Source organism: Pithys albifrons, chromosome Z (assembly GCF_047495875.1).
Source record: "Pithys albifrons albifrons isolate INPA30051 chromosome Z, PitAlb_v1, whole genome shotgun sequence".
Lineage (NCBI taxonomy): Eukaryota > Metazoa > Chordata > Aves > Passeriformes > Thamnophilidae > Pithys > Pithys albifrons.
The window spans coordinates 953,487-971,564 of record NC_092497.1 but is presented as its reverse complement, the minus strand read 5'-3'; the positions used below and the strand labels follow the sequence as shown (position 1 = coordinate 971,564).

General features: G+C 45.4%; 1 protein-coding gene across 1 annotated transcript in view; it reads left to right on the top strand.

Annotated features, from left to right (window-relative positions):
* ME2 (malic enzyme 2) overlaps positions 1 to 17,645 on the top strand; it is a 60,091-nt gene extending 42,446 nt beyond the window's left edge. Inside the window, exons 10-16 of the mRNA XM_071580390.1 lie at positions 1,136 to 1,249; positions 1,344 to 1,458; positions 3,236 to 3,378; positions 6,846 to 6,948; positions 9,457 to 9,527; positions 11,844 to 11,942; positions 12,609 to 17,645. Coding sequence (XP_071436491.1) covers positions 1,136 to 1,249; positions 1,344 to 1,458; positions 3,236 to 3,378; positions 6,846 to 6,948; positions 9,457 to 9,527; positions 11,844 to 11,942; positions 12,609 to 12,758 — 795 coding nt within the window. The 3' untranslated portion in view covers positions 12,759 to 17,645. The remainder of the gene's footprint in view (positions 1 to 1,135; positions 1,250 to 1,343; positions 1,459 to 3,235; positions 3,379 to 6,845; positions 6,949 to 9,456; positions 9,528 to 11,843; positions 11,943 to 12,608) is intronic.
* Positions 17,646 to 18,078: the final 433 nt, after the last annotated feature.

The following is an 18,078-nucleotide window of genomic DNA, read 5'->3' as shown; positions in this document are numbered from 1 at the left end:
TGTTTTTTCACCAAGTTGAAATCAGTGACTGTTTGTAGCAGGCACCAACTGGTGCAGCAGTGTCAGGAGCAGCTTCTTGGTACATCAGCACAATTGCTTCTGTGGTGCTGACAAAATAACTTAATTAGCTGAAGGCCCTGATTACAGTAATTGGCCACTGTTGCACTGAGCTCTGCCTTATTTCTGCTGCCAGACTCAGTGGCATGTGCAGCGAGCCAAGAGCAGGGACATGGGGGAAGCAATGCCAGCAGCATTTTCTTCTCCCAGCCCTCAGCATCTCCTCTGTGCCATCTGCAATCCTTTCTCTTGGGCAGCAGGAGCAGAGGGAGGTCTGGAATTCTGGAGCTGGGCACAGAACACCCCACATGGTTTCCTGCAGCACCAACTGGTTCTTGCTGTCTGGTTGGGCTGCTTTGTTGTGGCTGCTGAGCACAGTGGGAAAGCTGCCCCTCTGGTTTTTGCTTGGATATATCACTGTTGTCCCAGGAATCTGCCCCCTGTGAGAAACAGTCTCAATCTCGTAGGTTTTCAATTAAAGTTTATTATATGATTAAAGCAATTTCAGCATGCTGGGTGCAAGCACAGCATTGCTCACCATTGCACCCCAAACTCTAACATTTATTTAGTCTCTACATACACATTCATTCCACTCATGCATAAACATTTTAAGTACATTATTAAGCAGTTTAACATATACCACTATAGCCAAGTCACTCTCACAACCCCAGTGATGACCCCACCAGAAATTCTGCTCCCCTCAGATGTGGGAAAGTTTAACTCTTCAACTTCCCTGTTACAATTCAAATGGTCCTTGACAAAGTTATAGGAAATAAAGTGATTTAACACTATCCTGTTTATCTCTCCATGTGGGTGTAAGTTGGAATTTGTGTTTAATTGTCTGGCCATGTGTTTTTTCTCATGTCACTATAGGGGCCCCAAAACCCCCTTAGTTTTACTGACAAGAATCACACTCAGACTTCTCACACCCCCTTTAGGCAAACATTGTACTGTCTCAGAGCTGACTTTAACTGAAGGATTCTTGGGGTGTCCTGAGCAGGGTGGTGTTTGTGATGACTTGTTAACAATCTTGTGACTCTTGTGACTCGTTAACAATCCAAGTGCTTTTATCCACAAGGCTGCCCTGGGGATTGCAAACCTCATTGTTATGGCCATGATGGAAGGAGGTGTTTCTGCTGAGGAAGCCTACAGGAGAATATGGATGTTTGACAAACACGGTTTGCTGGTTCAGGTAGGGCTGCCCCACGCCTTGAAATACCACCCTGCAGGTTTCCAGTGCTTCCCCTGTGTCCTTCTCACAAAAATAACCAATGTTTTACCCAAAGGGCCGAGAACAAAAGGTAGATTCCAATCAAGAACCATTTACACATCAGGCTCCAGAGCAGATACCAAAGACATTTGTAGAGGCAGTGAATGTACTTCGGCCTTCAGCTATCATTGGTAAGTGAAGTTACTTCTGTTTCTATAATTTGGTTATTTGCTGCCTTCAAATTTGCTAACGTAGCTCCAGGGAGGTTGGTGAGAGTGACCTGCATTTTTTCTGCTATAAATAAGACAAAAATGTGAGCTCAGTTTTCTGCTTGAGAATATACTGAGCTGCAAGTTCTGTCTCAGTGCAGTGAGACTGAGTACTCCTCCTCCACCTTGATAACAGGGAGCAGCCACAAACTCCATGTTTTCTACTCTATAGATATTCCCTAACTTGAGTTGTTTTGGTTTTTTGTGACCTTCCTCCTCCCAGTGAGCTGCTCTAGTCAGTCTCTGCCAGCAGAATGGCTTGAAGGGGCAGTTTCACACTGCAGAACACCAGTGCCTGTCAGGTCACTGGCACCTGCAGGTGCTTATTTATAACTGTGGCTGTCTGCAGAGAGCAGATAGGATTGCAGGTATTTCCTGGTATGACTGCAGTTGCCTCTGCACATGATTTATTTGGAGAAGAAAAGGTGCTTTTTGGCTGAGGTTTGCAGCCACTGTAAAACACTGACAGGTGTTTTTGTGTGTTTGTACCTGGGGTTTGGGTGTGGTCAGAAACAGCAGTGTCAGGTGTGCTGGGTTAACACCCAGCTGGGATGAATCACCTGTGAGGGACCTGTAATTCCCACTTGCTTATCCAGGACTGTGTTCTTTGCACACATCAGTACAAAAGGGAGCGCTGACCTCCTGGAGGGCAGGAGAGACCTGGAGAGGGATCTGGATAGACTGGAGAGATGGGCTGATTCCAATGGGATGAAGTTCAACAAGGCCAAGTGCAGCTCCTGCCCTTTGCCCACCCCAACCCCCTGCAGCGCTCCAGGCTGGGCACAGAGTGGCTGGAGAGCAGCCAGGCAGAGGGACCTGGGGGGACTGAGGGACAGGAAGCTCAACAGGAGCCACCAGTGTGCCCAGGTGGCCAAGAAGGCCAAGGGGATCCTGGCCTGGATCCAAACTAGCGTGGCCACCACATCTTGATCCAACCCCACTGTGATCACCAGCCCAGGGCACTCTGTGCCCTGGGCTGGTGATCACAGTGGGATTGGATCAAGGGTTGGATTTGGTGACCTCAGAGGTCTCTTCCAACCCAGCTGAGAAGAGCAACGAGGCTGGAGAAGGGACTGGAGCACAAGTGCTGTGGGGAGAGGCTGAGGGAGCTGGGGGTGTTCAGCCTGGAGAAGAGGAGGCTCAGGGGAGACCTCAGCACTGTCTGGAACTGTCTGAAGGGAAGTTGTGGCCAGGTGGGGGTTGGTCTCTTCTCCCAGGCACTCAGCAATAGGACAAGGGGGCACGATGGGCTCAAGCTCTGCCAGGGGAAATTGAAGTTGGAGAGCAGAAAAAAATCCTTTGCAGAGAGAGTGCTCAGGCATTGGAATGGGCTGCCCAGAGAGGGGGTGGATTCCCCATCCCTGGAGGTTTTTCAGCTGAGCTTGGCCGTGGCACTGAGTGCCATGATCTGGTAAAGGGACTGGAGTTGGACCAAGGGTTGGACTCGATGATCTCGGAGGTCTCTTCAAACCCAACTGATTCTATGATTCTATGAAAAGATCACATGAAATAGGCCTATGGAACACATTGATAGGTGCTCCTGTGCAAAGTGAAGTGTAAGCAGAGCCTGGTTTCCCTCTCCAGCTGCCAGAGAAGCTTTGCTCTGAGTGGAGGACTTTAGGGGTGACATGAGCTTCATCTGCAGTGCCCTGAGGCAGCCAAGAGCTGACTCTGTGTCTGTGTGTTCCCGTTTTCCCAGGAGTTGCAGGGGCTGGGAGGCTCTTCTCCCACGATGTGCTCAAAGCCATGGCTGCTATCAACGAGCGACCCATCATCTTTGCCCTGAGTAACCCCACAGTGAAGGCTGAGTGCACAGCAGAGGAGGCATACACATTAACAGAGGTGTGTAATGGGCAGAAATGCTGGGGGATTGCACTGCTGGCTCAGTGTGATAGAGAGGAACTCAGATTGGGGTGATTTATGCTTATTAATTGACAATGTTATTAATCGATATACCTATCATAGAGTTTGCTTAGTAGTTATTATAAAATTCACTGTGTAGCATATAACAGAAAAAACTTCTTTGCAGAGAGAGTGCTCAGGCATTGGAATGGGCTGCCCAGAGAGGGGGTGGATTCCCCATCCCTGGAGGTTTTTCAGCTGAGCTTGGCCGTGGCACTGAGTGCCATGATCTGGTAAAGGGACTGGAGTTGGACCAAGGGTTGGACTTGATGATCTTGGAGGTCTTTTCCAACCCAATCCATTCTATGATTTTATGGATGTGGCACTGAGTGAGAATCCACCACGTCTTGATCCAACCCCACTGTGATCACCAGGGCACAAAGTGCCCTGGACTGATGATCACAGTGGGTTTGGATCAAGGGTTGGACTTGATGATCTTGGAGGTCTTTTCCAACCCAATCCATTCTAGGATTCTGTGATTCTAAATGGCAAAAATCACAAGGTACAGACCTGTCCTTGAAGATGCCACACCAAGAGGCCCCAGAGCCTCTTGGACTAATTAAAGCAGCCAGGATACCCCAAGAAACAAAGAGAAATCAGAAAACATGTCAAAAGAACAAGATAATTAGAGAAATTCGCCAATTAGACCAGGTACAGTTGCCAACAGATCTGGTTTGGAGCAGTTTTGAGCAAAAGGTAAAAGGTTCACATGAGAAAGACTCCAAACTTCATCCCCAAAGACCACCAGAGCCCCTCATCCCAAATTCCCAGGAGAAAAGGCACAAAGAAAGAGGTGCACAGGGTAGAGAAAATGGAAATCAGTTCTTGAAACTCATTATAATAACCTGCCTTCTCTAAGAAAATGATGTTTATGCATGAAGAAATAATAAATATGTATAACTTGCATATAAACCAGTTGTTAACTCAACCAGGTGTGAATGTTTTTGGAGGATCTTCCCCCCTGCACCCAGGCCTGGACTAAACAAACCTCTCTATAACCTTATTGGATAGAGAGTCTTTATTCCACAAATCAACTCAGATTATTCCATTGGACTTAGTGGTAAAATAATACAGATCTTTATTGCCCTTTGGCAAAATTAAATGAAAGTGATTTGAAAAGAGTTCTTGGTTCTTTAGATAACATTTTGCAAAGCTTAAAATAGCTTAAATCTTGTTATTAGTTTTTAAGACAACGACCACTAGGTACTGTGATGGCTGAGGAAAGTCCTTAAAGTAGGTGATGTTCTTGCATCAGTCCAGGAACTCAGCCATGCAGGTCAGAACTTGTGCCATTCACAGTGACCCTTGGGGACCTGTGACACCTCTCCCAGCACCCCTGTCCTACACATACCAAAATAAATCACCCAAGAACAAACACATCTGGTTCTGGACACACCATAGAGGGGTTGGAGGTTGAGGTTTGGGGTGTTTTTGTTCTTATTAACTCTGCTGTTATCTTAAAAACACATCTAGCCCTTGGGTTTGCCTGTAATGAAGGTCTTTTATCCTTCTGCACAACTTTTTATGTAAAACTAATGATCTTTGAAGGGAGCCTGAGGGGAGGGAGGTGGGACCATCAGGCAGACAGAGCCCTGGCTTTGAGGTTTGGCACTGGCTGGTGGTGCCTTCCCTTTGCTCTGCTGGCTGGTCTCTGCTCTGTCCTGCAGACTCCAGGGCTCTTGAAAAGGCTTCTTTTTTCCTTTTCCTATTTTTTTAACACAGTCCCAAATCAAGTGACTGCTGTGTGAAAATCAGTCGTGGAGCTCTTTCCTTGTTTTTTAATGCAGAACCTTTGAGCTGGTTTCCTTCCCCTGTTATTCTGGTTCAGTTTCCAGCAGTACAACCTCAGCAGTGGCACTTCTGTGATTCTGTGAAAATACCCAACTTTACCTACTTGGTCATGTAACTACCCAAATTTATCCCTAATTTTATTTATTAGGGATCAGAGCTGTCACCCCGTGTGTCTCCTGGACTTGTGAACAGCCTAATCCTGGCTGGTGTCAAACCCTGAGATGAGCTCAGTTGGTTAAAACTTGGTTGTAATAATGCCAAGGTCACGGGTTCAATCCCCTGTGTGGGCCATTGACTTAAGCTGGACTCGATGATCCTTGTGGGTCCCTTCCAGCTCAGAACAGTCTGTGAAATCCAGAACTACTGATTGGACATTTGAGATAAACAAGGAAGTCAGCAAGGATATGAAGATACCATCCCAACCTTTTATTCCTTTGTTTTTTCCCACTAGATGGCACCTGTCGATTCCTCTGTGTGGCTCTGCTGTGTTTTAATTTGCCTTGTGTTTTGGTCCTGTTCTCTGATGCATCCATGTGTTTTCCTTTCTTCCCAAAAACGCTGCTGTCGTGGGTGTGCCCTGACATTTAAACATAGTTTTTAGGTCTTTAGCTTCTTTGGTAACTTGTTCTCAAACACAGTGGTCCTGGAGAAGCTTAAATGTTTTAAACTAATGTTATTGAGCCTGTTATTCCAACTCAAGATGCTTTCAGGGATTTTAGTGCTTGGGAAAAACATCTTTTTTCTGGAGCATATAGTTCACACTCAGGCTCAGATATATTTTTGTGTTTTGTGCCAAATGAGATCCTTTCCAAAGGAAGGATAAGCAGAGGATGTTATTCCCTCCTGCCATAGGTCTGGGCACCTGTCCATGCCTCTGTGTATTCTGTGGCTTCTGTTGTTGTTTTAATTTGCCTTGTGTTTTGGTCCTGTTCTCTGATGCATCCATGTGTTTTCCTCTCTTCCCAAACCCGCCGCTGTTGTGGGTGTGCCCTGACATTTAAACATAGTTTTTAAGTCTTTAGTTTCTTTGGTAATTTGTTCTCAAACACAGTGGTCCTGGAGAACCTTAAATGTTTTAAACTAATGTTATTGAGCCTGTTATTCCAACTCAAGATGCTTTCAGGGTTTTTAGTGCTTGGGAAAATGTCATTTATTGTAGTTCATACTCGGATATATCTATTTTAGTATTTTGTGCCAGTTGAGATCCTTTCCAAAGGAAGGATAAGCAGAGGATGTTATTCCCTCCTGCCATAGGTCTGGACAACAGAAATGTGGCACAGCAGTTCCTCCCACACATCAATAATCCAGTGACCTTTTGTTTTTGCCCTCTTTCAGTCCCCTTTCCTCAGCTCTCTGTGCCCTCCCTGGGGGTCCTGCCTTGTGCCTGTGGCTCCTGATACACGGTTGTGTTTATAATAATTCCTAACACACACTTTATTTTGTGCCCAAGAGGCTCCTCAAAGCCGTTGCTATCATAATGAGCCATGAATGATAAAACGAGCAAATTGCTTCCTTGCCTTAGAAAGCTGCACAGCTCGATGTGTGTGCCTGTCTCTGGCTTTCAAATTGCCTCTTTAGCAGCTGCCTGAGAGTGATTATTATTCCTCTGTTAACAGGGACGGTGCTTGTTTGCCAGTGGCAGTCCCTTCGAGCTGGTGACTCTGAAAGATGGAAGAACCTTCAAACCAGGCCAAGGAAACAACGCTTACATTTTCCCAGGTAATAAACAAACAAACCCCTCATCTTTTAATCTCTTTCAGCTCGGGCTGTTTGCACCTTTTCTCAGGTTCCCTTGCTGCGGGAGGCACAGGCAGTGAAGCAGCATGAAGAGATGTTGCCAGTAATTAAAGCTGAGAAGTTGGGAAAATAAATGTGTGAAAGAAAATCAGTTCAGGAGGGATGTTGGGCATGTGCAGCTCCAGTGTGGCAAAGTGAACTCACCCAGCTGGGTATTTTCAGGAAAACAAAAGGGTGTTTGTTACTAAAGGCTTTGGAAGCTGCTACTTTATGGGTTTTTCCACTTATCTTTATGGAGGGAAGGAGAAAAGAAGTGTTAATGTGCACTGGAAGTTTTGTTAATAGTTCTTAAAGTTAATAATTCGTGGAGTTATATCTATGCAAGTGAGGGTGGAAAAGAAGCAGTGAGGATATTTCTGCCTTCCCCTTTGTCTCCCGTTCCTCCCTGAGCTGCCAAGCTCCCACCCCTTGTCAAAAGGCACCTGCTGTGTAATTGGATGTCACACGTGGTAATGGTTTTGTGGATGTGGAAGGTGTCCCTGCCCAGGGAAAGGGGGTCGGAACCAGATAATCTTTAAGGTCCCTTTAAACCATCCTGTTGGTCTGTCAGTGTGTGTAGAAAGTGATTTAAGATACAATCAAATACAATAGATAGAACAAAATCCTTCTTTTTATTCAGTGCTGGGAACATGGGGATAATTCCACTGAAGACACTTTCAGTGAAACTTCTGTGTTTCCAGGTTTATCTACTTAGGTACAACTGATAACCCCTCCCCAAAACTAAGTTAAATATCCTTATTTAGGGTGACTTTAACAGCTCTGATGGGCTGCTCTGATCTCTGCAGCTCGATATTTCCTTTTAATTAAACACTGTCACAGCTTCAAGCCTCAATCTGCACAGGTTTTCTGACTTATTTCTTACAGCTTAGCCTTTAATCTAAGCAGGGGTTTGGTTTATTTCTTAAAGTTCATCTTACAGGGTTAAATTCCTCTTTGTCTAAAGCTGTGCATGGTTAAGAGAACTGACAAACTAAGGTACAAGCTGAAATAAAAAATTAATATAAAATACAAAGTTAGTACAGGTCTGATTGGAAATTAGTAAAGACCTTATGATCAGACAAGGGCTTAGACCCAGCCCGCAGGGGTTTAGGAGGGGCAGGTCCTGTCTGACCAACCTGATCTCTTTTTACAATCAGGGGACCCACCTGGTGGATGAGGGGAAGGCTGTGGATGTGTCTATCTGGACTTCAGCAAGGCCTTTGACACTGTTTCCCATAATATACTCCTGGAAAAGCTGGTAGCCCATGGCCTGGACAAGTGTACCCTCTGCTGGGTCAGGAGCTGGCCCAGAGAGTGCTGGTGAACGGGGCTGTGTCCAGCTGGTCACCAGTGGTGTCCCCAGGGGTCAGTGTTGGGTCCAGTCCTGTTTAACATCTTTACTGATGATTTAGATGAGGGGATTGAGTCCATCAGCAGCAAATTTGCTGATGAGACCAAGCTGGGAGGGAGTGTTGACCTGCTGGAAGGCAGGAGGGCTCTGCAGAGGGATCTGGAGAGACTGGAGAGATGGGCTGATTGCAATGGGATGGAGTTCAACAAGGCCAAGTGCAGGTCCTGCCCTTTGGCCACCCCAACCCCTGCAGTGCTCCAGGCTGGGCACAGAGTGGCTGGAGAGCAGCCAGGCAGAGGGACCTGGGGGGACTGAGGGACAGGAAGCTCAACAGGAGCCACCAGTGTGCCCAGGTGGCCAAGAAGGCCAAGGGGATCCTGTCCTGGATCCAAACTAGCGTGGCCAGCAGGCCCAGGGCAGTGCCCCTTCCCCTGGACTCTGCCTTGGGGAGGCCACACCTTGAGTGTTGTGTTCAGTTCTGGGCCCCTCAGTTGAGGAAAGAGATTGAGGGGCTGGAGCGGGGCCAGAGAAGAGCAACGAGGCTGGTGAAGGGACTGGAGCACAAGTGCTGTGGGGAGAGGCTGAGGGAGCTGGGGGTGTTCAGCCTGGAGAAGAGGAGGCTCAGAGGTGACCTCAGCACTGTCTGGAACTGCCTGAAGGGAAGTTCTGGCCAGCTGGGGGTTGGTCTCTTCTCCCAGGCACTCAGCAATAGGACAAGGGGGCACGATGGGCTCAAGCTCTGCCAGGGGAAATTGAAGTTGGAGAGCAGAAGGAAATTCTTTGCAGAGAGAGTGCTCAGGGATTGGCATGGGCTGCCCAGAGAGGGGGTGGATTCCCCATCCCTGGAGGTTTTTCAGCTGAGCTTGGCCGTGGCACTGAGTGCCATGATCTGGTAAAGGGACTGGAGTTGGTCCAAGGGTTGGACTTGATGATCTCAGAGGGCTTTTCCAACCCAATCCATTCTATGATTCTATCACTTTATGTATCAGAAGCTGTGGGGAGGTTTTCAGGAACAACATCCCAGCTGACTGAGCTGCTCAGGAGCAGGCAGAGAATGCTGTAAAAGGATGTGTCCCTAACTGGCAGTGGGTGCTTTGTAGGAGTGGCTCTGGCTGTGATCCTCAGCAGCGTTCGGCACATCAGTGACAAGGTTTTCCTGGAGGCTGCCAAGGTAAGTGTGGAAGCAGAGCTGGCATGGCTTGATGGGCAGTTTCTCAACCCTTGGTGAGGTTTCCTCTTTGATTTCTCGTGGTTTTATCCCTCTACAGTGGTAAAAAAATAGAATTTTAATTAAAAAAAATAGTGGCTAGTCTCAGCTTCCGTTGCAATTGTGAGAAACAGAGTCTCAACCTTGTAGGTTTTCAATTACAGTTTATTATAAAATATATTTTGTATTATAATTATAATTGATAATATATAATATTATAATATATTATTGTACAGTATTATAATAGTATCTAATAATATATATAATATAGGTAAAATATAATAAATATATAATAAATATGTATAATATAATCAATATAATATAAGTATAATTATTATATATAATACAATATAAATATTTGTACAATACATATTATTAAATAATATATAATTATTATATAAATTATAATATAATTACAATATATTATAATTATATATTTATTATATAAATAATAATATTATAATAATATAATATATTATAATGTTTTTATATTATTTATATTTATTATTTATATTTATATTTATATTATATATTATTTTATATTATATATCATAAAGGAATTTCAGCATGCTGGGTGCAAGCAAAGCATTGCTCACCATCACACCCCAAATACAGTGGAACTCTAACATTTATTTAGTCTCTATATACACATTCATTCCACTCATGCATAAACATTTTAAGTACATTATTAAGCAGTTTAACATATACCACTATAGCCAAGTCACTCTCACAACCCCAGTGATGACCCCACCATAAATTCTGCTCCCCTCAGATGTGGGAAGGTTTTAACTCTTCAACCTTCTTGTCACAATTCCTGTGGTCCTTGACAAAGTTATAGGAAATAAAGTGATTTAACACTATCCTGTTTATCTCTCCATGTGTGTGTAATTTTTGTTTAATTGTCTGGCCATGTGTTTTTTCTCATGTCACTGTAGGAGCCCCAACAACCCACTCACTTTTACCAACACAGATCACACTCAGACTTCTCACACAATTTTAATTGAGCAGGAGTTCTGTCGCTGTGTAAATTGCCTCCCAGCCTGTGGCTCTGGCAGCAGCCCTGCCTCCTGCTCCTTCTCCTCCTGCCCTGGGTTCCACAGCAGGCAGAGTGGCCCCCAGGATCCCAATCCTCTCCTGGCATTCCAGCCTGGAGCAGCAGCACCTGCCACGCCAGAGCAGCCAAACACATGGTCAGTCCTGCAGGCATGTCATGCTCTTATAACTTCCCTGCTTATGGGGAATTCTTCCTCCAAAAAACCAGGTTCTCACTCTGCTGAATGCCCACAATCAGAATTTGCTGGTGGGGGCTCAGGGTGAGCATTTGGGGGTTTTGGCTGTGTTTGTTACTCCATGTCTTGGGTTGAGCTGGCAAAACACCAACTGTCCAAGACAGAGTGAAAAGGGTTCCCCCCCCTCCCACCAGCCAAGGGAAAAAGAAGAGGGAGAGGAAAAAAAAAACAAACCTCAGAATCAGGTTTATGCTGAAACTAACTACATGTATTTATATAGAAAAGAGAAAATTAAGAGAGAGCTACAATATAACATACACAAGTTATATATATAAGAAATAACTTCCCACTCCCCACTTAATACAAGGCCCATAACTCTAGATTCATAAGCACTCTAAAAGACACCCAGCAAGAAAGAGAAAGTATAACAACAAAATATTTCTACTTCCCTGAATGCAAACAAAATGGAAGCAGAGGCAGCAGGGGCAAAGCCTGCTCCAAGACAAAAGCTGGATCACATCCAGCTTGTACCTTGGCCATGGCAGAACTGCCCAAGCCACTCCCACACACTGGATTTTACACCCTCTGAGATGATGTAGGATGGTATGGAATACAATATTATTGACTAGAAGAGGTCAGCTGTTAGCTAGCTCAGCCCAGCTCAAGTCAGCTGACAATCCCAGGCCTAGCTGAACTTTAAAACCTAAATTTAGGCCCATCTGGCCAAACCCATAACACTCCAGTGCTTTGAGAGCACCCTGGTAATGAGAACACACAGCTTGTTTTAGCAAGCTGTTGGTCACATTTGGGCTTCAGTGAATAAAACAAAGTCTCAGTTACAATTCAAGTGGTCCTTGACAGAGTTATAGGAGATAAAGTGATTTAACACTATCCTGTTTATCTCTCCATGTGGGTGTAAGTTGGAATTTTTGTTTAATTGTCTGGCCATGTGTTTTTTCTCATGTCATTATAGGAGCCCAAATAACCCTTTTGTTTTTACCAACAGGAATCACACTCAGACTTCTCACACTAGTTTGTTCTTCTAACTCAGGCATTGACAGAGCAGTTGACTGATGAAGAGCTTGCACAGGGAAGACTTTATCCCCCACTGTCCAATATCAGGGAAGTTTCTATTTATATTGCTGTCAAGGTGAGTTTGAAGCATCAAAGTGGCCTGTACTTTGGTGCACATTAACCTGATGAATTGCACAGTGTGACCTGTGGGCACGGCACATGCAGAAGAGATGCTTTTAAAATTACTCACTTTGTTAGATGGGCAGTGATGATGGGCCAAAATTATCCTCCTTTGAGTATCCTCTACACACTCCACAACTCCCTGAAGGGATGTTGTGGCCAGGTGGGGGTTGGTCTCTTCTCTCAGGCAACCAATAGCAGGACAAGAGGGGCTTAAGCTCTACCAGGGGAGGTTTAGGCTGGATATCAGGATGAAATTCTTTCCAGAGAGTGCTCAGGCATTGGAATGGGCTGCCCAGAGAGGGGGTGGATTCCCCATCCCTGGAGGTTCTTAAACTGAATTGGATGTGGCACTGAGTGCCACGATCTGCTAATCAAAGTGGGGTTGGATCAAGGGTTGGACTTGATGATCTCAGAGGTCTCTTCCAACCCAACTGATTCTATGATTCTGTGATTCTATGAAATTAGATTTTCATGTCCCTGCCGAAGCATTTGGGAGTTGTAAAAGGACTTTGTTGTTTCTCTGTGTCTGGTCTGTGAGTCCTGCATGTGTTGCAGTGAGGTGTGGGCGTGCTGTGGTTGCAGCACCAGGCACAGACTGCATGGTGGTTTAACTTTGCAGGTGATGGAGTTTCTGTATGCCAACAACATGGCTTTCCATTACCCCGAGCCCGCAGACAAGAACCGCTACATCCGATCCAAGGTCTGGACCTACGAGTACGAGTCCTTCATGCCAGATGTGTATGACTGGCCTGAGTCCAAGGTTCACTGAGGCTCCACCACGTCACACTCCTCAGGCAGTACCTTCTACTCTGCAGGGATCCCTTTCTCAGACCAATTCAAGTAATGATCTTTGAGCCCTGTAATTTATTTTCGCTCATTTTGGATTCTTTTTTTTTTTGTTTTTTTTTTCCTCCCCTCCTGCTCTGTTTTTTTACTTGATGTTGATTTCTCCTCACTCCCCCCAGCACCTGTTAAACTGTATGGATGAATGAGAGAGCCCTCCAAAATGAATTTAAATAATGACACTGCATTTCTAGCTTAGAGCCAGCACCACACTGAAGAATTCCATGAATGATGTTTTAACTACGTGAGTTTGATGATGAATTATTGCTCTCTCATCACTACTGATCTCCAGAATTAATTATTTCTGCCTTTAATAATCAGTCTTCTAATTGCCCCAGTGTTGTCACACTGACATAAGCAGAGAGCACTTGTCAAAAAAAAAAACCCAACCTGGACATTTAAGGGTAAATTGAACAGTGTAATGAGCTTTGTTTGGTGTTTAAGATGCCCATGTCCAGACTTCTGGTGGCATTGGCTGCTCTGTTTCCTTAAGGAGCAGTGTGGTGCACACATGTGTAATCTGCAGCAAAGTTTCCTCTTTGTTTTCATCACTGTGTGAAATTTGTTCTCAGGAAAAATGTGAACTAGTTGGAATTATCCTTGGAAAGCCTGAAAATAATATTAATCACTCAGTAGCTTTTAAAAACAAAGCCACGCTGTCACGTAACAAATTCTATCAGGTAACAGGATCAGAAGTAATTAACAGAATCTGTTAGAGGTTTTACAATGAGGTTTGATGCAGTGGACTGCAAGGTGAGGTACCAAAGGATTTTTCTTTGGTTTTTTTAATTTTTTTTTCAAGGTTCTGCTTCTTCTAAGCCAAATTGTTTTCTCCCTTGCATCCTTTGCTCTTGCAGAAAGACTCGTGTGTGATGCTTTTATGACATTGCTGACTCAAAAACTCCTAAGTGGACTCACCACTTTGAACAAACACCCAGAGCTGATGAAGCTGAAGCAGAAAGTGTTGCAGGCAGCTCTTCATCCACACATTTACACAGGTCTGGCTGAGGTTTCCTGTGGTCTCAGCCCAGTGTAGTCAGTTCAGTTTAAGCTGTGGACTCCAAAGATGCAATGCCTGCAATGTCTGTGTTGATCACTCCATTTTCCTCACTCCATTTACAGGTTCAGTTTGTTTTTTGTGTGGAAACAAAAATTGCAAGCTGAGTTTTTTGCTTGAAAAATGGATAGAACTGCACATTTGTGTGTGTTGCTTTTCACTCCATTGGTATCAGGTTAAAGTGCTACTTTGTGTGAGCAGGCAAGGACAGGACACTGTGGGAACTGCAGCCTGTGGCTTCCCTACATCTATCTTTGGAACAGGAACAGGAATAAAGGTAATGTTCTGTTCCACAGTTGGCTGCATCAAGGCTAAAAAGGACAAAATAAATACATAGATATATGTAACAAAGCTGTGAATCCAAAGAGAGAAGGTAAAGCTTGCTCAGGATCTAACCATGGCAAGCACCCCACTCATCTCCTCATTTATGTGGGAAAATGCAGACTCCACAAACAGGCCCAAAACAGAGCAGGGAAAAGTCCCAGCACCCCCTTGGACATGATCTGTGGCACTCACAGCCTCACCTCTGGGTTTAAAATTATGTTCATGTATGAAATGCACAGGACAGCAAACTTTGGGAAGGCTTTTCCTGGCTGGGGACAGAAGACTGATTATATAAACTCAGAAAATAGTGATGTGGGGAAGAAACTGTGGTGTTCAAACTGTGGTAAAGGGTTGTGTGGTGGGGCTCAAAGTGCTCCTTTGCCAATCAGGCAATGCACGTGGTTTGGAACTTGCACATGTAATATAAAGACCAACACACAGATATATGATGTTTTTACAAAGAATGCTTTTTTCATCTATTTTTGCTATGCCTGGTTTTTATTGTATTTAAATTTGTGACCTTTCTGAAGGAGATTATTTATTTAGTGTATGAATTGTTTTTGCCTTCTGAAAATTGAGCTCTATCTGAGGCCTGTTGTGGTGTGTCAGGGGGGTCCTGCACCACTGGATTCCAGTTTGTTGGGAACACACAGTCCCTCCCTTCTGCCAGAGCCTAATTAGGCAGATGAGGAACAAAAATACCCAGTGCACTGATCTCATATCCCAGCTGAGAACCACCACAGAGGCAGAGCAGTCAGTCCCTAAACATAAACACAGCTCTGCCTTAGAGAATAAAGATCTGCACCCACCTCTTCAGTCTGATTATTGTTTTTTCAGGCAAGAAGTGCAGTGATTGTCCATAATCAGTGGGCACTGGTAGCACTCAGGAAAACCTGGGGAAGCCCAGCAGGAGTCTTGCCTTGGGCAGGAGTGATTTTGGTCATGCTGAGGGAGATCCCTGCTCTGTGAAGGGCAGACTTTCCCCTCCCTGCTGCCTTCCAGCAGGTGCCAAGAGGGATTGTTGGGAACTGGCTGGCACTGGGATTTTTCCAAGCACCTGCATGATTTTTCTGGAAATCCCACTGCACAGGTGAGGGGGAAAAGTAGCCCTAAACCAGCCTGGAGGCTCCAGGTAGGAAACTGCCCAGCCCTCCTGGGGCTGCAGGTGTGTCAGGAGCAGAGAGGGGCCTGGCTGTGTCCCTCCAGCTGTCCCAGTTAGGGCAGCTGAGTGGTACCAGTTAGACCTTACCCATTCCTGTGCACTCATGGGCTTTGCCAGACCAGGTTCCTGTGCATCTCCTGTAGCCTGCAATAAGAGACATGGAATTTTCCTAAATGTGGTAACGTGCCAGCTCACAGAGTTTTAAATCCATTTCACACTCCCTTTCATCTTTTCAAGTTTTTTTTTTAATAAGATACTTAGATTAATCTTCATTTTCCTGTATTTTTCAGTTACAGTTAATCTTTGAATTAATTACAGCTGCTAATCTTGCTGTTAGTAAAGAACCACAGTGTCTCTTTCATATTCAATTTATCCTGATTTTTTTCTATTTTCTGGCTTATTTAAAAGTATTTATCTATAGAGGAAATTCTCTTATATAGTATGCAAAGGGAAATTGTGGTCACTGGGATGCATTTTGTGATGCCACATAGTGCAAGTTAAAAAAGTACATCACTGGAAGGGTAAATAGTGTTCCAGCTCCTCACACAGCCCTGGTGGCTTCTGCCCTCCAAGTGGCACAAAAGACTCGTTGGGGTGTGCAGATCCCTCCTGAGGGGTCAGGAACTCCCTCTGAGGTCAGTCTTTCCCAGGATTTGTCCAATATTTGCTTCCTTTAAATCGACAGGGGCAGGACTGAAGCCTCTTGGCATCCACCTGTGGAAATGTTTAGGGGATAATAAGGGTGGATATCTGGTGGAGCACAGCCCTTTTTTATAAAAATACTTGTGTTTTTGTTCAAAGATGTTACAAATGTTTGTGTGTTCCCAAAGCCTCTGCCCAGGTGCCAACATGACGTGTAGGAGACAACTACTAAAATACTGTATCTGGTGGGGTTTGGTGCCCAAATGTGACTTTCTGGGTGGGTTTGTGAGCAGTGATACACCCTGATACGTTGTGTTTGTTTTCTGAGCTTAAAGCCAAGCCACGCTTGAGGTGCAGAGTGGTGTGCAACAGGTTTCCCGTGGTGTCTTCTCTGTACTGTTCTTTCCAGCACTCTGTTTTACAAGTGGGGATAAAGTAACTCTCTGTCAGACTGCAGAGATGAATGATACACCTTTTAGTTTTTCATTAGGAGCCCTGTGTGGGAGAGTGGGGATCACTTGCACAGCTCCAGCTGTGCATTTTAGTTCAGCTGACTCTGGGCCTGAGCCACTCCAAGTTGTTGTTCATTTGCTCTGGGTCCTCCTTGACCTCAGGGGAGTGGATTTGAGCTCCTCTGTCTCTTGGATAAAAGTATCATCAAGACTCTCAGATCAGACTGTAAGAACACTCTGGACTCCTGTCCCAGCTCTAAGTGCTACTCCTGACTTGAAGAAAATGTTCTTTTTGTACTCTTTGGGATGATGTGTACTGCTATCCCTTTCCATAACAGCCACATGTAACAGGCAGGGACTGGAGTCACACTGAACACTGAAGAAAACTGAGAGCAAACCTCTGATGGCACTCACTGGGCAGCTGAATCTGAGCAAAGCAACACAGCTGCTGCAGGCAGAGGGACTTCAATTCTGTGTGGATCCACCCTGACCTACCCACCCATCCCAAAATACACTCCACCGTGGCACCAGAGACCTGCAAGATGCTCTGGGTGAGCAGTGAGGGAAATCCAGCAGGACTGACACCTCAGCGTCCTCCCATTGATGCTCATCTCGCCTGCCCTGGAGGCAGATGTGCTCACAGCTGCATCCTGCGTGGGGAATCCAGCTCCTGGTGGCCTGCAGGACCATGTCTGTGGCTGGGGTGAAACACTCTGTGGCACCAGACGTTGTGTTTGTGGTGCAGGAACCCCACGGTGGGTGTTGGTACCCCCAGCCCGTGAGGTCAGCGCTGGGTTGGACTCTCTGAGTGCCACTGACTCTGACTGGCCCATCCTTTGAGTAGCTCCATTCTAACAGAGATAAAACTACTTGTAGGACTGCACAAACATAGTAAGGTGGCTGCTTCCTCAGCAAAGCAGCAAAATCACCTACATTTGTTTCTTAAACATATCTACCTTCCATAAATCAGTGTAAGTCTGCTGGGGCTCTTGTGTTCGAGCCTGGTCTGTGTGGGGTTGGCTGTGCCTGGGAGGGTCATTGCTCAGCTGAAACTAAAACTGTGTAAATTTGGACTGGTTATGGTTTTCTTGCTCCTTTATAACGTTGTAACTCTATTGAAATGTGTGTTCCAGTCTTCTATTTTCTTAGTAAAATGCATTCCCTTTGCCTAAATCACACCTGACTTTGTTTATTTGGGGGGTGGGGGGAAAGCTTCACCTCTACAGAAACTCCCTTTGCAAAGGGAGTTTGTAAATGGTTGGATGTGACCATCTTGAAGGTCTTTTCACAGAGTCGTGGAATCACAGGGTGGCTTAAGTTGGAGGGGATCTTAATGATCATTTATTCCAACATTATCCCATGGGCAGGGACACCTCCCACTATCCCAGGTTGCTCCAAGCTCTGTCCAGCCTGGCCTTGGACAGTCCCAGGGATCCAGGGGCAGCCACAGCTTCTCTGCCCAACCTGTGCCAGGGCCTGCCCACCCTCCCAGCCAGCAATTCCTCCCCAATATCCCATCTAACCCTGCCCTCTGGCACTGGGAAGCCATTCCCTGTGTCCTGTCCCTCCACGCCTTGTCCCCAGTCCCTCTCCAGCTCTCCTGGAGCCC